Raw genomic sequence first — 27,184 nt, forward strand, 5'->3', positions numbered from 1 at the left:
ATGCGGCGCGCCAGCCGAGACTACGCCAAGTACTTGCGCGGCGCCGAGGAGCCGGAGGGCGCCCCGCCGCTGCCTTCCCTGCCCGCGCCCCCTCCGCCGCCCAGCGCGCAGCCCTCCGCCGCGCCCGCCTCGCGCTCGCTGCTGGCCGCGCTGGCGCTGCTGGGCCTCGGCCAGGTGGTCTGCAGCATCGCCCTCTTCCTCTACTTCCGAGCGCAGGTAAGCGGGGATCCCCGGCCAGGGATGCGCGCGGGCGCACCGACGGCGCGCGGCTCCCGGTGCGCTGGGCGGTCGCGGCTGGGGGGCTTGAGCGCAGGTCCCGGGGGAAGGCTGACCATCAGGTCAATGGCTTGTTGTTGTTGTTGTTGTTTAGTCGTGTCCGCCTCTTCGTGACCCCATGGACCAGAGCACGCCAGGCACTCCTGTCATAGCTGTCAATATTTACCCCTTTTTAAGGGAAATTCCTTTATTCCGAATAGGATTCCTCGCAAGAAAAGAGATAAATAGACAGCTATGACTCCCGTCTTCCACTGCCTCCCGCAGTTTGGTCAAACTCATGTTCATAGCTTAGAGAACACTGTCCAACCATCTCGTCCTCTGTCGTCCCCTTCTCCTTGTGCCCTCCATCCTTCCCAACATCAGGGTCTTTTCCAGGGAGTCTTCTCTTCTCATGAGGTGGCCAAAGTATTGGAGCCTCAGCTTCAGGATCTGTCCTTCCAGTGAGCACTCAGGGCTGATTTCCTTAAGAATGGAGAGGTTTGTTCTTCTTGCAGTCCATGGGACTCTCAAGAGTCTCCTCCAGCACCATAATTCAAAAGCATCAAATCTTCCGCGATCAGCCTTCTTTATGGTCCAGCTCTCACTTCCATACATCACTACAGGGAAAACCATAGCTTTTACTATACAGACCTTTGTTGGCAAGGTGATGTCTCTGCTTTTTAAGATGCTGTCTAGGTTTGTCATTGCTTTTCTCCCAAAAAGCAGGCGAGGTCAATGGCTAGCTTGGGCCAAAAGGGGGTGATGCGCCGTCGGGTTTGTGTGTGTGCTTATAAACCCTCTGAAAAGCACATGTAGCTTTTTATTTTTAACAAGATGTTCAAATTCACTGCTTGTTGAGTAGCGCCTGTTTAACTGGAACGAGGATGAGGCAACGTTACTCCGTGGTTGTGGCTGCCATCAAACTTGAAGGTGGCAAGTTCAAGCTTAATATTTCATAGAATTGTAGAATTGGAAAGAACCAGAAGATCGTCTAGTCCATGGGTAGGCAAACTAAGGCCCCAGGGGCCGGATCCGGCCCAATCACCTTCTAAATCTGGCCCGTGGACGGTCCAGGAATCAGCATGTTTTTACATGAGTAGAATGTGTCCTTTTATTTAAAATGCATCTGTGGGTTATTTGTGGGGCCTCCCTGGTGTTTTTACATGAGTGGAATGTGTGCGTTTATTTAAAATGCACCTCTGGGTTATTTGTGGAGCATAGGAATTCTCCCCCCCCTCAAAATATAGTCTGGCCCCCCACAAGGTCTGAGGGACAGTGGACTGGCCCACAGCTGAAAAGGTTTGCTGACCCCTGATCTAGTCCAGTCCCCAGCAATGCAGAAATTAAAGCTTTCCCATAAGGGGATCGAACCTGCAGCCTTGGCGTTATCAGCACTGGGCTCTAACCAACGGAGCTTAAAAAGATGTATCCAACCCACAAACTTCACAGCTTTCCATTAAGTCGGGAAAAGGCAGAGGGAAGAAGGAGCTGCGACTGAGAGCTTAAGGATGCCCCGTGCATGGAACTTCAGCTTTGATTTTTGCTGATCAGTTTGGTAACTCATGATTAGAAACTTGAAGGGGATCATGGCTGCCATACAGTTGGAAGCGAGTTGCTTAGATGTTTTGGAAACTGGAAAGACAGAGATGTAAATGTCTCATGGAAAAATAATAACCTGGTGATTGCTGGTGAACCTTAGCTCTGAAACCGTGTGGCTGTCAACTCAAGCTCAAGGTAGCAATCCACTTTAATATAATTGTGATTGGTTACTGTGGGGCTGGGATTGTGCCCAGACATGGATCTAGTAACTTTCTTAATGCAGAGAGAAAGCCGGCTGAAACTGATTCTTATTGCATTCACTTTGGGAAAGAGCTGGATTTTTATGACTGGTATCTGTTAAAAAATTTTTTATCTCTTAATCCTGGGAAAAGAATAGATACTGCTGAATAGATTCAAGAAGAGGGTTTCCAGAAATGCCTTATTTCATCTCTGAAAGAGAGAACCTCACACCACAGAAATCTAGAAAATAAAGAGGGGTTTGTTGTGGGCAGCACAAATATATCTGCATTGCCGGGGTAGAGGAGGCTGCTTGTAGCGTCGACTTTCTGGTGGTTTATGCTGTGGTGCTGAAAAGATTTTTCTTTCTTTCTTGGAAATTACCCTGTGCATTGGTTGAGTTCGCTTTTTTTGTTGTTTTGGCTTAGCGTTCTGAAATTTCTCAAAGGAAGTTAGAGGCTGATGTTTGCTCTTATCTCCCCAGAGGTAGAAGCAAATTCTGGTTTTGGGTTTCTCTTGTCTTCCTGATGGACGAAACGTTTCTTAGTAGTGCAGGGCAGTAATGGTGGGCTGTAGAAACGTTTGTACAAATGTTATAGAATAAATGCAAGGGAGATTTCCCCCTTGGGATATTAAACAGCTTGCCTTACAACAAGACAAAAAGCATAAATATTGGGATTCCACCCAGGTGGCTCCTTTTAAGCTTCAAATAACCACTCCAATCCAGGATGCGACCATTCTGCTGAAGCTCAGTAGTCTGGATCTGGTCAGTCCTGGCTATTTCAAGGAAAACACCTTGAGCTTCATGATGGAAGGAGCTCAAGAGGGGTGTACATGGCTCTTCTCCTCCCCATTTCACCCTCTCAACAACCCAGCAAAGTAGGTTAGGCTTAGGGATGGTGGCTGGCCCTAGATTGCCCAGTGAGCTTCATGGCTGAGTGAGGATTCGAACCCTGCTTTCCCAGGTCCTAGTCCAACACTTTAACCATTATGCCAGGCTAGCTCTTGTATATCTTGGGTATTCATCTGTTAGCTCATGTAAATCACTTCACTGAAACTTGCGGTCTTCACAGATGTGTCAATATCTTAAATGAAAAGTCCGTCCCCCGTGCAGTATTGGATTTCTGAGGATGATAATGTTGACTGTCTGTGCAACTGCATAGAACAGACCAGTGAGATGTATTAAGGAAGTAACCTGATGCCCCATCCGACTCAGTGGGGTTTACTTTTGAGTATGGCTTCCCTTTATCTGCCATGCTTCGGATTGGGCTGCAAGTATTTCTTCATCCGCTACAGCTTCCATTCACAAAACCCCTTTTAAGCCGCCAAGTGTGCAATTCCACCAGTGTCAGCTGTGCCATATACATTGCATCTAGATTAACTGGCAGCCGCAAACCCAGGAAGTCAACATCTGGGTCCCGGAAAGGCAATTCAGTTGGGTAAGACAGCCTTGTGAATGTGGAATTGTCAAGTAGATAATATTTTCTCATTGACAAAAAGCATTTGATAACTTAAAGTTGGAGTCTTCTCCTTTGGGCTTTCACTTAGTGCCTCGGAACACATGCAAACTGAACACGTGGTGTCACTGCATTGCTGTAGCCCATGTGGTGCCGGCTGATCATTTTGGATGATGGCATTTCTAACTCCAGGCTGGCCGAAGCTGATGGCAGCTTTTGTCCAAAATATCTGCAGGGCATCATGCGGGCTCCCTCTTCTGCAGCCCGTTGGTTTTAATACACAACTCTGCACATCGGGACGCGGGTGGCTCTGTGGGTTAAACGACAGAGCCTAGGACTTGCCGATCAGAAGGTCGGCGGTTTGAATCCCCGCGACGGGGTGAGCTCCCGTTGCTCGGTCCCAGCTCCTGCCAACCTAGCAGTTTGAAAGCACGCCAAGTGCAAGTAGATAAATAGGTACCGCTCCGGCGGGAAGGTAAACGGCGTTTCCGTGCGCTGCTCTGGTTCGCCAGAAGCAGCTTAGTCATGCTGGCCACTTGACCCGGAAGCTATACCCCAGCTCCCTTGGCCAATAAAGCGAGATGAGCGCCGCAACCTGAGTCGTCCGTGACTGGACCTAATGGTCAGGGGTCCCTTTACCTTTACCTGCACATCAACATTCTCCAGCTTCGTGCCCACAGACATTTGGGCCGCAACTTCCATCCTTGCTGATCCTTGGCCACACTCACTGGGGTGAAGGGAGCTGCAGTCTAATAAATATCCGTAGTGTTTGCAGAGCTCGGGGGAAATCCCAGGCTTGTTTGGGCTGTTGCAACAGTGAAGCCCCACAGTTTCCCCCCCCCCCCTTTTTTTGCAGGAGCACTGCCTCCAAGGTTCTCCCTCTCCTCTTCCCCGGTTACCTTGCTTTATGAAGAAAGGAGGTGGAAAGCCTGCCTGGGTGGCCAGGAAGTGCCCTGGCTGCCCTGGCAATGTCTCCCCCCACATGCAAGGCTTGGGATGCTTGTCTTGATTCTCTAAGTGCCCTCGTGACAGCTCTGGGTACCAGTGTATCGGGAAGGATGAGGTTCCGAGGTTCATATCTGATTAATTAAAAAAACACACACCTATTTCTGAGGTGTGACTCTCTATTCACCGGGACAATAAAATTGCACATTTGGGTTTGACTCTGGTTCAGTTCACCGGTACTTTTTAAAAACTCTGTCCTTTAGCACTAACCTTAAAAAATGGTTTGTTTACTGGTGCCTCAGAACAATTTCAGATGGGTTGATACAGGCCTGAACGAGCTACGTAAAGATGAGCCACCAGATGTGAGTTGTGGCCTGGGCTCTGTTTGCAGAGCCTTCTCTGTCTGGGCAGTTCCTGGCAGCTAGCCAAAGCAGAACCGCTAGCCGAGTGCCTGGTGGGCTCAGCAGGTCAAAAGTTGTGCAAACTTGGCTTAATCACAGAGGTCTTTGGAATGCAAAGTTCATACAGTGAACAATATTGTAACTTGGAGAAATGCTATCTGCGTTCCGTAATTTTATACCTCTGTCTGTCATATTTGTCCACTAGAGCACAGAATGAATTTCTTTCTACATGATAGAAAAAGAGGTTGGGCTCAAATCACGTTTTTATTCGTTTTGGCTCTCCCAGCATCAAATAACAGCCAGTGTAGTCCAACAAGCAGGCAACAAACCATTTGTGCTAGTCTGTAGCACAGCCGCATACAGAACACCATTTGCTGTTAGGGTCGCCCCATCTAATAAAAATAGGGAACCGAGAAAGGAAGAGAGTGGCTGGTGGGAGAGACCTTTGTGTACCTTGTTCTGCAGATAAGCAAGAGTCTGAGTCTTTTAAGCTGCCTCCCTAAGCATAATTTAACTTCTGGAAGCCAAAGATGACCAACCAGCTTAGATGGCTTTACAGAAGAATTAGAATCACCTGTGGCAGATTCATGTTCCATTAATGTCAACAGTATTTGAATGAAATATCCATGTTAAATGTATAAACAACAAGAGAAAGAAAGAAAGAAAAAGAAATTACTCATGTTAAGAGGCAAATGATGATGATGATTTTATTTCATTACTCACATTACACCCTAAGGTCCTGGTGTGGTTTGTGACCATTTAAAATACAACATCAAAAACAGCTAAAAAATTTCGTAGCTAGCAGTAATATACACTTTGGATGTTCATCCTTGGAAGAAGTTGAATATGGAACATTTAACTGCCAATACTGATCGCTTTTACCAGACCTCCAGGGGAATGTCAGCACTGGTTTTAACTACGGCAGAGTCCACAGGCGGCTGTTGGAAATGGTGTGCTACAATGGAAAGACCCTGGCCTGAACTGGCAAGGCAGTCCTTAGGCTTTTATTTTCACTTTGTGTGAGATGAGGCACACTGATAAAATATCTAGGTCAGGCGTCCCGAAACTTGGCCCTCCAGCTGTTTTGGGACTACAGTTCCCATCATCCCTGACAACTGGTCCTGTTAGCTAGGAATGATGGGAGTTGTAGTCCCAAAACAGCTAGAGGGCCAAGTTTGGGGATGCCTGATCTAGGTAGAGACTGAGTTCTGCCTTTACCACATCTCTCTTGCTTCTTGGAAATTTGCACACTAATACAAATTCATGGTCTGAACTAGCCAGACGTTTCAAATCAGCTGCACTCAGTTTCTTCATTTGGAGTAAAATTCTTTAGAAATTTCAGATTGGTCCACAGTGTCGTTAGATTTTAGATTTTAGATTTTAACGATCTCTGTCCTCATCTGAGAGAGGCAGTATGTACAGGAGATGTGAGACCCAATACTCCGAATCTACTCTCCTTGTCCTCCTACAAGGATGGAAATTTGTAGTGCTCTTAAACATCAAGTGACATTTTTAAGTCCAAGCTGAAGGACTAGTGGCAAGGACTAGGGGCAGAGGGGATGACTGACGATAAGATTCCTGTGTTCAAGTGTCATCCAATGTGTCACTTAAGAAGGGAAGGAAAGAAGGGAGTTGTTTTGGCACAGAGATGCTACCCATCAGTTTCTGTGCATATTTCAATGTTTGTGCAGTTTAATGCTTCCTTCCATGTTAAATACAACTTGCTGGAGTGTCCGTGATTCTTGTATGTGATTCTTGTGCCTTTGTCCTCAGTGTTTGATCCTCAAAAGTATGTTGTTGTTTAGTCGTTTAGTCGTGTCCGACTCTTCGTAACCCCATGGACCAGAGCACGCCAGGCACTTCTGTCTTCCACTGCCTCCCGCAGTTTGGTCAAACTCATGCTGGTAGCTTCGAGAACACTGTCCAACCATCTCGTCCTCTGTCGTCCCCTTCTCCTTGTGCCCTCCATCTTTCCCAACATCAGGGTCTTTTCCAGGGAGTCTTCTCTTCTCATGAGGTGGCCAAAGTACTGGAGCCTCAGCTTCAGGATCTGTCCTTCCAGTGAGCACTCAGGGCTGATTTTCTTAAGAATGGATAGGTTTGTTCTTCTTGCAGTCCATGGGACTCTCAAGAGTCTCCTCCAGCACCATAATTCAAAAGCATCAATTCTTCGGCGATCAGCCTTCTTTATGGTCCAGCTCTTACTTCCATACATCACTACCTCAAAAGTATACTGCGTCTGAATTTATAAAGCATTTTGTTAACAGCTGCCTATCATTGTGACTTGTGCTGCATCATGTATGTTCCAGAAATCTAGAAAGCAACACAAGCTTGAAAACTCAAGGAGTTTCAGAAAACAACTGTAGTGTGGCAAATGCAAAGCTACATGTGAACAGCACCTCTTGACTTGCAGCCAAAATAATCTCCCTTCTGCCTTTAGCAGCACTTAGATCAGGGGTCAGCAACCTTTTTCAGTTGTGGGCCGGTCCACCGTCCCTCAGACCATGTAGTAGGCCAGACTATATTTTGAAAAAAAATATATGAATGAATTCCTGTGCCCCACAAATAACCCAGAGATGCATTTTAAATAAAAGCACACATTCTACTCATGTAAAAACAAGCTGATTGCCGGACCGTCCGCAAGCCGGATTGAGAAGGCGATCGGGACGCATCCGGCCCACGAGCCTTAGGTTGCCTAGCCATTGACTTAGATGCTGGCCTTGAAGCCCATTCAGAATATGTAGCCTTTTTCTGCCACCTCCACCACAGCTGCCTCAAGTTTAGCAACTTTTATCTGTTCCTTGTGTTTTCTTTCATGTTTGATGCATTTTCCTTAATTTCACCAGTTGCCCAGTCTTTTCAGGTTCTTACTATGGTTCAAATCCCCGCGACGGGGTGAGCTCCCGTTGTTCGGTCCCTGCTCCTGCCAACCTAGCAGTTTGAAAGCACGTCAAAGTGCAAGTAGATAAATAGGTACCTCTCCGGCGGGAAGGTAAACAGCGTTTCCATGCGCTGCTCTGGTTCGCCAGAAGCGGCTTAGTCATGCTGGCCACATGACCCGGAAGCTATATGCCGGCTCCCTTGGCCAATAAAGCGAGATGAGCGCCGCAACCCCAGAGTCGGTCACGACTGGACCTAATGGTCAGGGGTCCCTTTACCTTTACCTTTACTATGGTTCAAGTACAGAATATAAAATGTATTTGCCACCTGTTAGCCACCAAAACTTTCTGACATGCTTTTAACTACATACAACACTACATCTTTGGCTTTTGGTAATTATAGTATTGATTATGATTGTTCACCTTTGGTTCAACAACTTCCCCCTTTTGCTATATTCCCTGTTTCCCAGTCTGCGGAAAGTTTACATACGCGACCTTAAACTGGTTGATGAAGATTGGTAGCTAGCAAGCAACTCGTAAATCTTAATAAAATTGTCATGAACATTCCTTGTCTTGCTGAAGTTGTTAGCTAGATTGTGTAGGCACATTTGCGATGGCATCACTCACACGTCCCTCTGTTGCTGTCTCCTCCTGCCTGCCTGCCCATGCTGGGCTTCCATCCAACATGGCTTCATATGGATCTAGTAGATCTGATTTTAAGAGTTTGAGCCACAACCCTCCCCACTTTTTCCAGCTTGCGGTGGCTAGTTTAAAGCCCTTCCCTCAGCCAGCTGCAAAGTTGGTGATATTTTTTGAATGTCTTGTTGTTGTTGTTTAGTTGTTTAGTCGTGTCCGACTCTTCGTGACCCCATGGACCAGAGCATGCCAGGCACTCCTGTCTTCTCCTGTCTTCCACTGCCTCCTGCAGTTTGGTCAAACTCACGTTTGTAGCTTCGAGAACACTGTCCAACCATCTTGTCCTCTGTCGTCCCCTTCTTCTTGTGCCCTCAATCTTTACCAACATCAGGGTCTTTTCCAGGGAGTCTTCTCTTCTCATGAGGTGGCCAAAGTATTGGAGCCTCAGCTTCAGGACCTGCCCTTCCAGTGAGCACTCAGGGCTGATTTCCTTCAGAATGGATAGGTTTGATGTTCTTGCAGTCCATGGGACTCTCAAGAGTCTTCTCCAGCACTATAATTCAAAAGCATCAATTTTTCAGCGATCAGCCTTCTTTATGGTCCAGCTCTCAGTTCCATACATCACTACTGGGAAAACCATAGCTTTAACTATACGGGCCTTTGTTGGCAAGGTGATGTCTCTACTTTTTAAGATGCTGTCTAGGTTTGTCATTGCTTTTCTCCCAAGAAGCAGGCGTCTTTTAATTTCATGACTGCTGTCACCATCTGCAGTGATCATGGAGCCCAAGAAAGTAAAATCTCTCACTGCCTCCATTTCTTCCCCTTCTATTTGCCAGGAGGTGATGGGACCAGTGGCCATGATCTTTGTTTTTTTGATGTTGAATGTATAGTGGCATCAAACTTTTAAAGCGTTACATATGTGGGTTCCCCTCCCAGGATTTTTGAAGCCCAGATTTTGCCCTGAATTCACTCTGTGTTAGAGCTTAGCTCCCTTCTTCAGGGCCATCTTGTAGCTTGAGGTCTTGGTTTATGAAAATCTTAACCACATGTGAAACCATACACCAGAGTGAAAAGTGCATGTTGTTATCTCAAACAGGAAACAGAATGGCCCTGTGAATCTCAACCAGGAAGCTGTGGTTGCTTACCTGTTTTTGTATTTTGCATGAGTAAGAGTTTTTACTGTGCTAGAGAAAGTGGAACATGGGTGAAACTCTGAGGACTGGTTCACACAGTTGTTTTCATGGACCCAAAACACTCTACATGGTTGACCTTGAGTACACATGTTCAGTGATCCCACAGCAGTAGACGAATACACTGCTTTCCATTGTTTTGCTTTATTTATGAGTTACTTCCTATGAGACATATAGAAAACAATCGCTTATCTAAAAACAGTCAAAATAATTACATAAGGTTGAAACTCTGTTCAGCAGTGGATCCTTTTGGGAATTATAGGGACAGAACTACACAAACAGTATAGAAATTTATTCATGTATGCGACTACAGTGGCAAGAAGACGTCCCAGCAAAAGAAGAATGGATACCAATATTTAAGGAAAATGCAGAAATGGCAAAACTTACTGGAAAAATAAGAAATTAAGATAACAAACTTTTTATAAAGGAATGGAAATGGTTTATTGAATATTTACAAACTGTAAACAGATAAGAACATTGGCAGGATTATTGTACAGTGGCACCTTGGTTTACAACCATAACCCGTTCCGGAGGTCCGTTTGTAAACCAAAACAGGTTGTAGCCCAAGGTGCGCTTTCGCCAATGGGGCCTCCCCCCAAAATTTGTTCGTAATCCAAAAATAATGGGTTGTAATCCAAAAAAAGTTTGCAAACCGGGACACGCACGTGTTTGTAATTCAAAACATATGCAAACCAAGGTACCACTGTAATAACCTGCAGTTTTATAAGAGTATAGGGTATATTTAAAGTAGATGAATAAGTGAGCAAATTAAGTTAATTTGGATATGCAGAAAATCTTAAAAATAAATTTAAGGAACCGCAGAAAGAGGGGGAAGGAAGTCAAGTTTTGAAATGTTAAAATGATTGTGAAATTCTTGAAATGTATAAAATTGAAAAGCATAAGTAGAACAACAACAACAACTCTTCTTCAGCAGTGGGGCAGCTGCTGGGAAGTCAAGCCTTTAGTCTTTTTAGTTACACCAGCTTTTGCCAGCGTAACTTTTACTGAGTTGCCAGGTCATGTGGCCAAGCAGAAGGGGCTTAGGAGTGATCCTAACTTGCCCCTCTCTGGTCCCACCACACACGCCCAGAACCACGAGTGCCTTCCAGAGCTGCCCAATCAGCATGCAAGCGGAGCTTCTTGGCCACCGAGAAGAAGTCTTCTCGCTAGTGCTATTCTTCCTAGAAAAAGAGGTGCCGGAACTCACCATGAACGCCTCACTCGTTCTCTTATCATGGCAATGGCGCCCACCTGAGAGTGCCGCAACTGAGTTCCGACGGCAAAAAAGCCCTGTCTATATCTCTCTATAAATATTAGTGGATGGAGAGATAGATACATAGAGTGGGTGGCCTTCTGCCATGACCTTCTGCCATAGATGCTTTAGCTGGAATTCCTGCATCTCGGGGTTGGACTAGATGACTCGTGGAGTCCCCCTGCAGTTACATGATAGCAGGAGGTAGTTCGGAAGGCAGGGACGACCCATTGTGAACAATGGAACATTAAGGAAAACACTACTTGAGTCTGTTGTAAACAAAAACCTGCCCTTTCCCCCCTTATCCAAGAGCCCATATAGAGTCCTTACGTAGGTTCCCTATTGGTAGGAGAAAACAGAGGCCAATCAGAGAATATTGAGAAGCAAAGCGGCTAGTAAGCCTGATCTTTACTGATCTGTTGCAACAGGGTCCTTACTCACCACACGCAGGAGGGAGGAGGAACCCAGAACAATGGCGCGCAAGGCCTTATATAGACATTTTAAATTCCCTGTCTTGGAGCTCAAGACCACCCCTCCATACATCATACATACACCACAGAAGGGGTGTAACCTAAGACCACCCCCCAGATACATCATACCTACATCACAGAAAAGGCGGTCTACAGCAGAAATCTGAGTGACTTGTTTATCTCGTCTGACAGGTTACCTGTTTAGTGGTCACTTGATTGGATTGCCTGGGGAGCCTGACCAGTCTTTTGTAATGATAAATACTTAGTTCCTGAGCCAGGTCACAGGCTCACACTCTATTCATATCTTAAACGTGCCCTTAAGACAGGATTTGTGAAGGAAAAAGACAGTGAGGAGGTTTCCCACTTTGACCTTGCAGAGAAATAATTGAGGTCAATTTGTTCAGGACTTTTTTCCTGTGGGGTTTTCAGACATGTGGTTTATATATTTATGTACGTGTTTGCTTGGTACATTTATGAGCATTTATTACATATCTAAGACCTTAAAAAGGGATGCAGGTGGCCCTGTGGGTTAAACCACAGAGCCTAGCACTTGCCAATCAGAAGGTCGGTGGTTCGAATCCCCGCGACGGGGTGAGCTCCCGTCACTCAGTCCCTGCTCCTCCAACCTAGCAGTTCGAAAGCACGTCAAAGTGCAAGTAGATAAATAGGTACCGCTCTGGCAAGAAGGTAAACGGCGTTTCTGTGTGCTGCTCTGGTTCACCAGTAGCAGCTTAGTCATGCTGGCCACATGACGCGGAAGCTGTATGCCGGCTCCCTTGGCCAGTAAAGCGAGATGAGCGCCGCAACCCCAGAGTCAGCCACGACTGGACCTAATGGTCAGGGGTCCCTTTACCTTTACCTTTAAGACCTTAAAATTCTTATCACAAGTCCTTCCAAATGAAGGTGTTGGAGCCCTCCAAATCATTTGGCCATGTTATTTGCACAGCAGATATTGGCTCTGCCTGAAAGTCAAGACATATAGATCTGCGGTGTTATAGATGGGACCTTGGCGGGTGAAGAAAACGTTTCTGTGAACTGCCCCTAAGACACGCAGAATTGTAGACGGCATCCAGCCTGCGTCTCCCTGGGATCTCTGCCCCTGGGCTTTTCTTTTTCCAGACCTCTTCTCCTACTTTGCCTCTCAGCCTTCAATTCCCTCACCACCTCAAACACTGCTTTTCCTTTTTTCTGGCAGCTGCCAGTAGCCCTTTCTGATGTGAGGTTTTCCCAGCAAGATTGATGTTCAAAACCCTGTGCATCCTGCATTTATAACTTATTTTCTAGCTTAAGTCTGATTTGCATACCCAATGAAAAAGAAACATGTGTGCTGTGCTTCACACATATCCTTGTGTATACAGTGGTACCTCGGTTTACATATGCTTCAGGTTACAGATTCCGCTAACCCAGAAATATTACCTCAGGTTAAGAACTTTGCTTCAGGATGAGAACAGAAATGGTGCTCCGGTGGCACAGCGGCAGCAGGAGACCCCATTAGCTAAAGTGGTGCTTCAGGTTAAGAACAGTTTCAGGTTAAGAATGGACCTCCAGAACAAATCAAGTACTTAACCTGAGGTACCACTGTATTCTCTTTCCTGAAAGGGCTCTCTAGATCAGGTTATCTCTTCAAAGTGTGGCTGCCATCAAGTTAACGGCCAGGACTCCCTTCCTGTGTGGGTCTGATCACGATAAAGTTTCCATTTTAAGTTTGCATGCTTAATACCTGCTGACAAACCTGCCCACCGTGAACTTAGCTGCTCCTTTTAAGAACATAGCAATGGCCTTGCTGGACCAGGGCAATTATTATTTTTTGACATTTGATATCTCTGGGATGGCCTCCTTTCTGCTTTTGGGTGCATGAACAATCTGTGAAATAAAAGCAGTGAGATGTCTTTGAATATTTTCTTTCAGATGGACCCTAACAGAATTTCGGAAGAGGACACGCATTGTCTGAGAACCTTTCTGAGACTCCAGGGGAATATAGACCTGCAGGAAACAACCTTGGCAAACCAAGAAACAAGGCTGCTGTCTGAATCGTGCAGAAGGATGAAGCAGGCATTTCAAGGAGCGATGCAGAAGGTCAGTGCAGCTCAGCTGGTCCAAAGCTTGCAGGTAGCCAAAGCTTCCACATTAACCCCAGTGCAAAGTGAGTTCCTGGCACCCACAGATCTGGCTGGCCCTGCTTAGCCAAGAAGCCAATTTCTTCTTGGTGTGACTCCCAATAATAATAATATATAATAATAATAATTTATTATTTATACCCCGCCCATCTGGCTGAGTTTCCCCAGCCACTCTGGGAAGCTCCCAATCAAGTATTAAAAACAATACAGCGTTAAATATTAAAAACTTCCCAGAACAGGGCTGCCTTCAGATGTCTTTTAAAAATAGGATAGCTGCTTATTTCCTTCACATCTGAAGGGAGGGTGTTCCACAGGGTGGGCGCCACTACTGAGAAGGCCCTCTGTCTGGTTCCCTGTAACCTTACTTCTCGCAATGAGGGAACTGCCAGGAGGCCCTTGGCGCTGGATCTCAGTGTCCGGGCTGAACGATGGGGGTGGAGACGCTCCTTCAGGTATACAGGACTGAGGCCGTTTAGGGCTTTAAAGGTCAGCACCAACACTTTGAATTGTGCTTAGAAACGTACTGGGAGCCAATGTAGATCTCTCAGAACTGGTGTTATGTGGTCCCGGCGGCCGCCCCCAGTCACCAGTCTAGCTGCCACATTCTGGATTAATTGCAGTTTCCAGGTCACCTTCAAAGGTAGCCCCATGTAGAGCGTGTTGCAGTAGTCCTGATGCAGTAATCCCAATCTGCATCGGGAACGTAATACAGTGGTACTTCGGGTTACATACGCTTCAGGTTACAGACGCTTCAGGTTACAGACTCCGCTAACCCAGAAATATTACCTCAGGTTAAGAACTTTGCTTCAGGATGAGAACAGAAATCATGTTCCGGTGGCGCGGCAGCAGCAGGAGGCCCCATTAGCTAAAGTGGTGCTTCAGGTTAAGAACAGTTTCAGGTTAAGAACGGACCTCCAGAATGAATTAAGTTCTTAACTCGAGGTACCACTGTACAGTACCGGTTCAGCACCGCAGAGCTGTTTTTCCATCTGAATACAAGTGGCACCCTTAAGCACCCTTAAAAAAACACATGATTAACCCAACCTGCATTTTGTTTCTTACCCGCAGCTCATTTTATACTTAGGTTTGCTTTGGAAAAACTGTTATTCCTGGCATTATGTTCATCTGGGGTATATAACTAATTCTATAATCAATATCAATAAATTATGGTCCACAATTCTTCATTCCCTCTTAGTGGAAAAAGTTTGGAGTTCAGGCGGTACAGGATATAAATTCTGCATGTCCCTCAGCAGAAAGTGCTTGGAGTTTATCCTAGTGGTTAAATGACACAGTAATACCGTATTGGCCTGACTATAAGCCTCACTTCCCCCCCACATTCCGACCTTACAGTATGCAGCCAGGAGCGTGGCAAAGTGGCGTCTGTTCTGTGCATAGTTCCCCGTCCTCTGTGCAGCACGGCTCCCCCCCTCCACCGTATGCAGCCAGTAGCAGTGAGGAATGGAGTGGCTTATATTCGGGTATTTTTACTTCTCTCTCTCTCCCCCCGCCCAATTTTAAAGGTGCGGCTTATATTCGGGTGCGGCTTATATTGAGGCCAGTACGGTAGATAAATGACATAGCTCAGGACCGCAATACCTCAAGGACTTACTTTCCCCATATAAACTGTCCTGGGCCCTGCGATCATCATCTGAGGCCCTTCTTTGTGTGCCTCCGCCACGAGAGGGCCGGAGGGTGGCAACACGAGAATGGGCCTTTTCTGCAGTGGCTGCGCATTTGCGGGATGCTCCGCCCAGGGAGGTTCCCCTGGTGCCTTCATTTTTAGGTGCGAGGCAAAAATGTTCCTCTTGTCTGAACCTGGACAAATTATGATCAACTATAGCTGGGGAGGGGGTGGTGCTGTGGGTTAAACCACAGAGCCTAGGGCTTGCTGATCAGAAGGTCGGCAGTTTGAGTCCCTGCGATGGGGTGAGCTCCCGTTGCTTGGTCCCTGCTCCTGCCAACCTAGCACTTCAAAAGCACAAAGTGCAAGTAGATAAATAGGTATCGCTCTGGCGGGAAGGTAAACGGCGTTTCCGTGCACTGCTCTGGTTCGCCAGAAGCGGCTTAGTCATGCTGGCCACATGACCCGGAAGCTTTACGCTAGCTCCCTTGGCCAGTAAAGTGAGATGAGCGCCGCAACCCCAGAGTCGTCCACGACTGGACCTAATTGTCAGGGGTCCCTTTACCTTTATAGCTTAGAGAGGCTTGTTTCAACAAAGGGATCAGATAGGATGAAGAGCAGGCTAGAAACATATTCAATACATAATTGAACCGCAGATTACAGTTAACCACAGTTTTTCAAGTTCAGTCAAGTTGTGGTTAATCTTAAACAGAAGCAGCGCTTTCTTTCAGCTAGATTTTGCTGGAACTCAGATCTGGCACCTCTCAGGTGGGCGCCATTGCCATTATAGGAGAATGAGGGAGGTGTTCATGGTGAGTTCCGGCACCTCTTTTTTCTAGAAAAAAATAGCACTGCATAAAAGTGATAATTCGCAAATTCCTGCAAGAGAAAGAAAAACCAAAATAAGTACCGTATTTTTCGCTCTATAGGACGCACTTTTTCCCCTCCAAAAATTAAGGGGAAATGTGTGTGCGTCCTATAGAGCGAATGCAGGCTGCGCGGCTAAGCCCAAAGGCAGAACAGGGAGACGGAGCGCTGCGGAGCGCTCCATCTCGCTCTTCTAGCTTGGGGATGGCTGCGCGCAAAGCCTCTGCAGGGCAGTGTGGTGCATTCACCCCGCTGCCCTGCAGAGGCTAGGAAGGCTGTTCCCAAGCCAGAACAGCAAGACGGACGGCTCCGTCTCACTCTTCTAGCTTGGGGATGGCTGCACAAAGCTATCCCTGAAGCCTTTGGAGCACAGCGGGACCTCGCGCTGCGCTCCAAAGGCTTCAGGGATCTTTGAGGCTGGCGGTGGGAGAAAGCAGCGCTTCTCCCCACCGCCAGCTCCAAAGAGCAGGTCAAAAGGAACCTGAAGCCTCCGGAGCCCAGCGGGAACTCCCCCCCGCGCTCCAGAGGCTTCGGGTTGCCTTCACTGAAGCCTGGAGAGCGAGAGGGGTCAGTGCGCACCGACCCCTCTCGCTCTCCAGGCTTCCAAGGTAGCCGCCTGAAGCCTCCAGAGCACAGTGGGAACTCCCACTGCACTCCGGAGGCTTTGGGTGAATGCACCTTGAGCGCACCTTGTTTTAGAGGGGGAGAACAATACCCCCCCCCGTTCTCCCCCTCCTATGGTCCGGTGCATCCTATAGAGCGAAAAATATGGTAATGGTTGCTGTTGCTATTATTGCCTTGTTTTTATAATCTGTAGTTTCAATTTGCTAAAAATCTAATGAAAACATTTTTTAAAAAAAGTTTCCAACATCCTTCGCACAGCCACGCTGGAGGAGAAGTGAGAAACAGGTGGCTCACTGCAGTTTGTTGTTATAGAGCGGAAACTTTCACTTTTGAGTTGAGCGTTGAATCTGAATGAAGCCGGTGAGGGGTTTTGAAACCTACGGAGGTCTTCCCAGTCTGACCACTAGACCACAAGGGCTCTCGTGAAAAGCTGTTGTTGTTTGCAGCAAGTCTTTACGATAAAGTGATCCATAAATTGAAAGGAAAAAATATAAGCCTAGATTGGATGACCATTCCATAAATCATAATGGTTGATGAAACTGGGAAGGAGGCCAAGCCCTCCGCATTCGCCTTCCCCTCTTCTCTTTGTGTGTTTGCTTTGGCACAAAGATCTTGCCCAGGGTTCAGAACAAGCATCACATGCAAGGAGATTTTGACATGGGCCTTTATTTTCAAACAAGAGAAGTCAGGGGACATACAGCCCCATTTGAATACTGTGTGTCTCAGTGAACACTGGCTCTCAATTTTCCTTTTGCCTGACTTGCAGACTTAGCAAGTCCTTGGAAACCAAGCACAATACGCTTGCTTCACATGGAAGTGTCTGGCAAAAAGTGCCAGGCAAATGTCTAAGGGTTGGGTAGAAGCAAATACCAGAGGGTCTTTAGAGTGTTTGATCTCTTACACATCACTGCGTATTTAGCTCTATTTAAATGTAATTACAATCTAATCTAGAGCCGTTTAAAAGCTGACAGAGTGCTGGCACTTGATATGTTCTGTCTTTTGTAATTGCCCCTTGCGTAGGAAGTAGAAAACTCTTGGTTCGTTTCCTCTTTATTGCCTTTGAGGGATTCTAATGTCCCAACAGTTCTGTTAATAAAAATTACTGCAATAGGTTTTAATTGCCCTAGTTCAAAGATTAAAGAAAAGCTTTGTCTGAGTTGTGCAGAAGAAAGGGGGCTTAATAGAGCCCTGTGTAATGTTGTACAGTGGTACCTTGGGTTACAGATGCTTCAGGTTACAGACGCTTCAGGTTACAGATTCCGCTAACCCAGAAATAGTGCTTCAGGTTAAGAACTTTGCTTCAGGATGAGAACAGAAATCGCACAGTGGCAGCGGGAGGCCCCATTAGTTAAAGTGGTACCTTAGGTTAAGAACAGTTTCAGGTTAAGAACAGACCTCCAGAACAAATTAAGTTCTTAACCTAAGATTAAATTATAAAATTTTGCATGGGTAGGGTAGGCCCTGGTTTGCACATTTTAAAAGTTGTACATAATATACACAACTGAAATAATGTGCTGAAGTTGTCTGTTTTCTCAGAGTGGCATTTGGAAAGGGAATCAATTTAGCCTCAGTGTCCTAGTGAAATGCTGTCTCTGTGCTTCCACATTTTGAAATCCAGGTTTTTCAGTTTTCTGAATACAACTTAGGTGCATTTTGCTTGAGCACATTCAGCTTTACATACTTGACCCCCCCCCAAAGCAAAAATTTAAAGAGGGAGGCAGAAAGGGCGTGGATGTCTGGGGAGAAGAAGATTTTGACGGTCCCACCTGCCATTGAACCCAATGTGCTTCGACAATACAGTGGTACCTTGGTTTACGAACTTAATCCGTTCCGAAAGTCCGTTCTTAAACCAAGGCATGCTTTCCCATATCAGTGTGGGACTCGATTTACAAATAGAACACACTCAACGTGTTCTGCTTCCAAGGCAAAGTTCACAAACCAAAACACCTACTTCTGGGTTTGCAGTGTTCTTAATCCAAGTTGTTCATAAACTAAGCTGTTCTTAAACCAAGGTACCACTGTACATGATTTTCTCTTTTCCCTGGAACGTAACCCCCATTTTAGCTGAATATATCTCAAGCCTTTTCCTCCCCCCCCCCAATTTGAAATAATTATGTGTACCTTCTAAGGCAGGAAAACAGGTCAACAACAGTTGCAGTCTTGAGCTGTGGCTTTTTCTGTACAACAACATTTTTTTAAAAAAAATCCTATGTGACAGGATATTGCTATAGATCTGTAGGTGCTAGGGGCAGTGCCCCCCAAAAAAAAGTTTCCAAAAAGGGGGCTTCCCCCCCCAATATCCCATGGTGATGTTCGTGCCACACAAGCAAGTGGGAGCATGCGCAGATGATGTCAGCACATTTCTCCTGTAGAATCAACAAGTGTAAAAGCGAATTTACTCAGGTAACTTCCTTTGGAGACCACCTGGAAATAAGCCATTTAGGTGCCACAGGGGGATGAAAGGGCAAAGCTCATTTGCAGATTTGTGGGCTTCCTCTCTCAAGGGCTAAGTGTGAATAGGTGTGGAAAGCTAATCCCCTTTGAGGTAATGAGCTTTAGTACATCAAAAGAGGGACCTTCCCTGGATCAGAATTTAGGTCAGGGGACAGGGAATCAGCTGGAGTTAAGAGTGAAAGAAGCAGAGAGGAAACATTGTGCTGGGTTGTGTTCTGCAGTGCAAGTTAGGCAGCGGGAGAAAGATGGCGCTGGGCTTATTGTTGCTACTGCGGTGGAACCAGCTGTGTTTTGGGATGCTGCTGCTGCGAGCCCCAGTATTCTGCCTAATTCCTGAAGGAAACACTAACCCTGGATAGCGTACCTGCAGCCCCTGGAATCTTGGGGGAGATTGGGCTGGCGTGTAACACTGGTGTCAGAAGTGGGATCTGTGTTTCCTAGCAGAAAAGGCCTGTGAGCATTTGTGAAGTCAAAATGGAGGGAGGAATTGAAGCACTCCTTGAAGAGTTCAGGTTGATGGAGCAGCGGTTGGACCAGCAAAAGGAGCAGCATTGTGAGCAATTAGCAGTGGTGGCACAGACGAAGCTGTGGCAGGGCCGGCGGTGGTGCATTGGAACTGGCAACAGTGGGGACTTGCTTCACCTCGCCTCTTGGAAGCCTTGCTTAGTAAATAAAAAATGTCCCGGCCTCTTCCTGGTCATCTGCGACAGAGCATTGTCCAAAGTCTGTGGCAGCCGCCTCACGTGGAATGGCTGCCTCTGAACTGGACCCTCCCGGCTTGTTCAGATAGTCACTAAACTCGGAACGCCATTTGCAGCCTTTGCAATTCTCTGCTGAAATCTGCGGCTCCAGCTTCCATTTAGACACGTGCAAGGTTAGGGTTAGACACAGGGACGCGGGTGGCACTGTGGGTTAAACCACAGAACCTAGGACTTGCCAATCAGAAGGTTGGCGGTTCGAATCCCTGCGACGGGGTGAGCTCCCGTTGCTCGGTCCCTGCTCCTGCCAACCTAGCAGTTCAAAAGCACGTCAAAGTGCAAGTAGATAAATAGGTACCGCTCCGGCGGGAAGGTAAACAGCGTTTCCGTGCGCTGCTCTGGTTCGCCAGAAGCGGCTTAGTCATGCCGGCTCCCTCAGCCAGTAAAGCGAGATGAGCGCCGCAACCCCAGAGTCTGTCACAACTGGACCTAATGGTCAGGGGTCCCTTTACCTTTACGGTTAGGGTGCCACTTTTCTCACTTGGATCTTGGCCATTGTCCGTGAATTCCCCAGCTTCATTCAAACCAAGTAGCAAAAGTACATTTTTTGTTCTTGTAGTCTGTTTGTTGATTTCCTGCTTGAGGCCTCTGCCACTCCAGAGCTGCAGAACCCACTCTTTAAAAAGCGGGAGGGCAAGACGGGCAAACAGAAAACTGCAAGACAGTTTGTGGAGTGATACTTTTCTCTGCCCCCGTCCCCTTGGCTGGGCTCCAGACCCCGTCACCTTTGGGAAAACTCAGGCCTGGACTCGTCTTGCGCATGGCAACAAAGCACTCCATCGGCTGGACCTTCAGGGTGGCCTTTCATGAGGAAACATTGGCGTCTGAGAGAGTGCTTGAGGGAGAGTCTGGCCTCGCAGTCCTGGGGCGGAAGGGGAGAAGTTGAAGCAGGGAGCTGAGAGTTAGGGAAGCCCTATGGTTCAAATGCTGCCTCTGCCATGAACTCTGGAGGTGACCGTAAGCAAACCACGTTCTCTTCAGCCCTCCCTTCTCTGCAACAAGGGGGTAAAAATATTATCTCACAGAGGCTGTTTTCGTTTTGTTTAGCATTACACAATGTTGTGTAGCATTTGGAAGACTGCAAAGCTATCTTTTTTTTAAAAAATGAATTTTATTAGTATTTTCCACACAACAACACGAAAGATATCAAAAAATAATAATACACAACACACAAAAATCAGCATTCAAAAACTAAAACAAAACCAACAAAAACAAATCCATATCTTACAAGTTAATATTATAAACACTAAAACAACAAGAAGAAGACATTGACTTCCACCAATCCCACAGCACCTCCTTTATCTCTCATTGTGTCTTCCTGTTTTCCTGTTTTCTTTATCATCTCTATCCTAACATCTAGATATAAATCTTTCTTTCATATCCTTTCACTTCACAAGGTTATTCCAGACTCAGCCAGATTTCTGCCCTCGAACCTTGACTTTTGAGGTATTCATTTAGGCACTCTGCAAAGCCGTCTTCAATGTCGCTGCTGTTTTTGAGTTGGCAATGGGAGGATGCAAAGGGCTTTTCGTAGGGTTAGAATTAAAAACTGTTTAGCGTCAGGACAAATGTGACTTGTGTGAATATTCTTCAGTGTGCCCATTGCTAGGGCCCACCTAAACTGCAACCTGCAACAGGGACCCCTTTAAATGTTGTAACTATACGTGGAGTGTGTGGCTTCTCATAATTGTAGAATAGACGGGATTTTGATAGATGCAACTTGTTGTGCAGGAGTGACAGAATCTGGCCTTGTGGAATTCACTCTTTTACCCAGTTGTAGATGATGTGGCCGGGGGTAGGGGCAGACCTCTGTGTTGGACGAAGCCTATAGGGCTGCCCCATCTGGTCCACATTCTTCGTTCCTCATCTGCCCCCCCGCCCCCGTTCAACCTGGCAAATATTGCAAGCCAGTCAGGTATTGGGATATTTTGCTTTCAGTGGACGGTCCCCTTTCCCATGTTGTGCTATTTGTTGTTATAAAGATTCACTAGACCAATTTCTGTGGCTTCAGCATTCTGAACCAGTTTGCTTTCTCTGCAGTTTACTTCCTGAGCTGCAGAGATAGAAACCAGTGAATTTCCTGGAAGATAACGATTGTGATCTTTTCTCTTTCTCGGTGCCTGTCACACAGTCACTTCTAGGCAGCCTATCTGGGTTATGCTCAGATTGTGCTACTGACACTTTCCTTGAAATTAAAACAATGCCCAAACACTTCTTAAAAAAAAGCTTTTCCTTTCAGAACCTATAGCTAAAGAAGAATATGTGCAAAGTACTTATTCACAAAGCATGGGCTTAGTTTTACTTAGTTGAAGATGACAGCTTCTTTCTTAAACATTCAAACAATCTTTGTCTTTCTTTCTTTCTTTCTTTCTTTCTTTCTTTCTTTCTTTCTTTCTTTGCACTCACCCTCTGTACATGACCCAGGCAGGCCATGCAGTTCCTTCTGAGAGGTTTCCACTTTCTCCTTCCAGCAGATTTCTCCTTCTTGCTTCTTTGGGAGAACATTAACCGGTACTTCTTTCTGTCACATGCATGAGTACTTCTCTCTATTGTGTGTTGAGAGAGAGAGAGAGAGAGAGAGTGTTACACTGTCTCTTCTTCAGTATTCATGGGAATGTAGCCCTTTAGATACAGTCATACCTCAGGTTAAAATAGCTTCAGGTTGAGCGTTTTCAGCTTGCGTCCCGCGGCGACCCGGAAGTAACGGAACGCATTACTTCCGGGTTTCGCCACTCACGCATGCGCAGATGCTCAAAATGACGTCACGTGCATGCACAGAAGCTGCTGATTGCGACCCACGCACGCGGAGGCGCGGGTTGCGTCCGCTTCAGGATGCGAACGGGGCTCCGGAATGGATCCCATTCGCATCCAGAGGTACCACTGTATTTGAAGATGGCTATCATAGTCTTCTGTTCTCCAGGCTAAACATACCCAGCTCCTTCAGCGGTTGCTCATAAGGCTTAGTTTCCAGACCCTTGTTCGTTTTGGGATGTTCCAGCTTGTCAACACCCTTCTTCAGTTGTGGTGCCCAGAACTAGATGCAGCATTCCAGGTCTGACCAAGGCAGACTAGAGTGGGACTATTACTTTCCTTGATCGGACGCTATATTTCTGTTGATGCAGCCTAGAATAGCATTAGCTTATTTGCTGCTGCATCACCCTGTGGACTCATGTTAAGCTTGTGGTCTACGAAGACCCCTAGATCTTTTTCACATGTGCTACTGGCAAGCCAGTATCCCCGATCTTAAATTGTGCAGCTGGTTCTTCCTGTGTAGAACCTTTTATTTTTCCCTATTGAAATTCGTTAATTTTTTCTGCTGCTGCAGTGTGTTAATGTTAGGATCGTCCTACTCGCGTGTAGGACCCTGGCAGAGACACATGCCCGTCTGGCATGTTCTCTCCCTCCTGGTCAATCGTTCAGGAGCTTCAAAAGCTTTCTCCCGCCCGAACATCACAACGACTGATAGCAAGAGGCATCAGCACACTTAGGATCCTGCAGAGTATTTGCTCAATAGCTCAGCATTTTGGCTAATCTACTTTTATTTACATATAATACACTCGGAGCATTCAGACTTAGCTCCTTCCTCCTTCTCATCAGACAGCAAAGGACAATAGTCCCACATCACGGAACACAGTAACATAAACATCCTGTCTCTGTCACTTCCCACACTGTGGACTGAAAACATACACCGTCATGTGATAGACAACAATCCCATGACTGCAAGCACAGAGCAAGAATCCTAACAGTTAAGCCATGCAAATCCAGCTTCATGCCTTTAACAAAAACCAAGATATGAGTCAACATCCCCAATCAGCCAGAGCAAACATAATTATATGTCCACGTATGAACTGTAAGAGGCAACATGATTGCTTGGCCGAGAGAGGTGGGTTCAAATGGTCTCCTCCACCCCCATGGCTCAGCCCAGACGCTGAGGTCCAGCTCCAAGGGCCTTCTGGCAGTTCCCTCACTGCGAGAAGTGAGGTTACAGGGAACCAGGCAGAGGGCCTTCTCGGTAGTGGCGCCTAACCTGTGGAATGCTCTCCCATCAGATGTCAAGGAAATAAACAACTATCCGATTTTTAGAAGACATCTGAAGGCAGCCCAGTTTAGGGATGTTTTTAACGTTTGATGTTTTATTGTGTTTTTAATATTCTGTTGGGAGCCATCCAGAGTGGCTGGGGAAACTTATGAAGAATGTGATCTGTGGGTGCCATTTTTGCTAAACTCTGGTTAATTTTAACAATGGTTAATTAAAGCAAGCCAGCTTAATAAACGATGGTTTGAATTAGCCCCAAATCTGTCCAAGGTCTGTTCCAACTGCAGGCTGCAGTTCATCTAAAACGCTAAGTAGAAAGTTCCAAACTCCTCCTTGCGGCCATGGCAAAGAAGGAGAGGGAACCTTCTGAACCTACAGTTTTGCTGCAGCTCTTTTTTGAAACACTAAACACTATGGTTTAAACTTACAGCATTACATACAAATTAGCCCAAAATGGGCAAAGCAGTTTGCAATCTTGCTGCCACTTTAACTAGATGGTGTGGTTTGCAGACTGTCACGAACTTCAGCATCTCTTAGTTTTTCAGGGCTTGTGAGTGTGCGACAAATTTAGCTGTAGCTTCACTATGCAAAATTAAGTTTGTTTCTTCCATTTTTAGGAAGTCCAGCGTATTATTATTGGTAAGGATCAGTCAAGATCAGATAAATGTAAGTATGACAGTGGCTTCATTACTTGATATTATTTAAATCTTATGAGATTTTTCTGCGGTGATTTTAACAAGATGTCTTGCTTTTAGCTACAATGGGAGCATCATGGCTAGATTTGCCCAAGAAAAACAAGCCTGACAAAGCACCCCTTGCTCATCTCATAATCGATGGCAATAAAATTCCAGCTGGTAAGCTCCTTTTTCATCTTGTTTCTATCAATATTATGCTGTCTGAATTGGGCCAGTTTACGTTATTGTACAAAACCGTGGTTAAGAAAACTCAACTATGGTGTGGTGTGATGTCTGTATTGATAAACCATTGTTTGAAGTTGGCTGGCAAAGTAGAATCTGGTCATGATTTGAAGTTGGCTTGAAAACCTTGGTTTGCATTCACTGTAGCTTCATGGGAAATCCAAATTGACAAACCATTTTAATGGCAATTGTCTCCTTTCATTGCCTGGAATGGTGAACTGAGCAGATGGAAAATGAAATGAGACAAGCGGCTCTAACCTGTTGTTTTATTTGTAAATTTGGGAAGGCAAGCCGCAGGTTGAATTGAACTAGGGTTTATGCAAATAATTGGTTCGCTGTAGCTGAAGTTGAGCCAATATATAAACAAGTATGAAAATAGATACGTTAAACTTCAAAATTAAGCTTTCATTAAATCCAAACTGCCGTGGAGTTTTTGTAAGATGGCAAAACTCCTGTGAGGCCTCCTGATTTCAGATCTCCCTCACCCCCAGTAAGGCATGTAATTATTCAACTTTGCATAAAGTTGGTTAAAATCTTGCAGTGGAAATTCTGGAAAGCAAGGAAGCATTGGTCAGCAGTGGTCATGACCACAATTCATGAAATATTCCAAGCTAATATGATAGTTGATCCACAAGCATGTCTCCTAAATTATGTCAATAATTTGTAGGGCTAGAATATAAGGGCATATTTCCCATTATCTGGGGTTATCTTGGCTCTTGGGGTGTTTCCAGAATAGAGGATGAAAAAGGAAATGTTTTAAAATGGTCTTTCCCTTTTAATGCAGGCTTCTGTTGGGTAAATTGTATTGCTATAAGGTGGCTTCTGTTGATTAAATTATAAGTTATGTTACACTTCCTTCAACAACTCCAAAATACATATATGTTCAGTTTGGGTAGTATGAATGTTCACTTAAAAGGTAAGGTAAAAAAGGTAAAGGACCCCTGGACGGTTACGTCCAGTCAAAGGTGACTATGAGGTTGTGGCTCTCATCACGCTTCAGGCCGAGGGAGCCGGTGTTTGTCCACAGACAGCTTTCCAGGTCATGTGGCCAGCATGACTAAACTGCTTCTGGCGCAACGGAACACCGTGACGGAAACCAGAGCATACAGAAACACCGTTTACTTAAAAATGAATTGATGATTAATTGGCTAAAATCAGATGACAGTTATGATTCTGTTCTGACCACTGCCTTCTGTCCAAGTGGAATCCAAAATTCTTATCCACACTTCACTAAATGGATAGCCTAATACTGTGGAAAACCTATAATCTGGCTAATCTGCTCTCTGTCCAGATTATGCCATGTCCCCTACCCACATCCCATTTTGAAACAGCTGGGGAACATAGTAACCCTTCGGCTGGGGCCAAGAGATGAGCATCTTTGTGCATGACTAGAGCCATCATGGGTGTCGTTAAATGGCCATCTGAGTTTGCTTCCCCAGACATAGCTAGAAGAGTCATAGACTTGTGAAGTTGGAATGAGACCAGAAAAAATGAGGAAATTAATTTAAGAGAAATTTAAGAGTAAAGTCAAGTTGAAGGCTCTGGACATTACACATTAAAACGCTTCTCTATGCAGGGCTGCCTTTGTAACAGTAAAACCAATTCTAGGTATAGACCAACTCATGGCTGCAAAACCAATATATTATCCACTTGTGACATTAAACTTAAAATAAGATACACATTTTCTTATCTGTTTCCCTCATAGGTACCAAAAAAGTGAACCTTACATCTTGGCATCACGACAAAGGCTGGGCAAACATACGGAATATGACATTCAGTGATGGAAAATTGGAAGTCAATCATGATGGCTTTTATTATCTGTACACCAATGTATGCTTTAGACACCATGAAGCTTTGGGAAACCTAACTGGACAAATTCTGCAGTTGATGGTATATGTCATAAAAACAGATGCTAAAAGGAGAAACCCTGTAGTTTTGATGAAAGGAGGAAGTACAAAGAATTGGTCAGGAGACTCAGAATTTCATTTTTATTCTGTAAATGTAGGAGGGTTTTTCAAGCTGAAATCTGGTGAAATAATAAGTATCCAGGTATCCTACCCTTCATTACTGGATCGCTCTCCGGAAGGAACTTACTTTGGGGCCTTTAAAATAAGGGATATCGATTGAGTTTTGCTACAGGATTTTTCAGAGGGGAAGTAGCCTATTCATTCAACTGGACCAGATTATGGGAGATGTGATGGAACGGCTTTTAGGATCCAATTGTACAGGAACGATCATTTCTCCCTAGACCAGGGGTAGTCAGTGTGGTGCTCTCTATCTTTTTTCGGACCACAACTCCCATAACTGCTGGCCATTGGAGAGGCTGACTAGGGGTTGATGGGAGTTGTACCCCGAGAATATCCGTTGAGCACCACATTGGCTATCCTTGTTGCAGCCAGTCTTCTCTACAGCTCAATTGCACTTAGGATAGTTCATTTTCCAATGCTTAATTTTAAATTTATTTGTGAAGATCTAGGTTATGGATTTGGGATATGTGGATATAAATTGGCATCAGTCCATAATAAGCAT

At 45.7% G+C, this 27,184-nt stretch overlaps 1 protein-coding gene across 1 annotated transcript; it reads left to right on the top strand.

Annotated features, from left to right (window-relative positions):
* TNFSF11 (TNF superfamily member 11) lies at positions 1-27,184 on the top strand. Its single transcript, XM_053397265.1, has 5 exons — positions 1-216; positions 13,170-13,337; positions 24,356-24,404; positions 24,494-24,592; positions 26,361-27,184. The coding sequence occupies exons 1-5, from the start codon at positions 1-3 to the stop codon at positions 26,780-26,782; spliced, it is 954 nt and encodes a 317-aa protein (XP_053253240.1). The 3' UTR covers positions 26,783-27,184.

This window comes from Podarcis raffonei, chromosome 7, assembly GCF_027172205.1.
Source record: "Podarcis raffonei isolate rPodRaf1 chromosome 7, rPodRaf1.pri, whole genome shotgun sequence".
Classification (NCBI taxonomy): Eukaryota; Metazoa; Chordata; class Lepidosauria; order Squamata; family Lacertidae; genus Podarcis; species Podarcis raffonei.

Bases quoted from the DNA above. Each gene is read 5' to 3' on its own strand.
- TNFSF11 (XM_053397265.1), top strand. From the start codon at position 1: ATGCGGCGCGCCAGCCGAGACTACGCCAAGTACTTGCGCGGCGCCGAG. The intron at 13,338-24,355 runs GTCAGTGCAGCT...TTCCATTTTTAG, and splicing joins TTCAAGGAGCGATGCAGAAG to GAAGTCCAGCGTATTATTAT. The intron at 24,593-26,360 runs GTAAGCTCCTTT...TTTCCCTCATAG, and splicing joins TGGCAATAAAATTCCAGCTG to GTACCAAAAAAGTGAACCTT.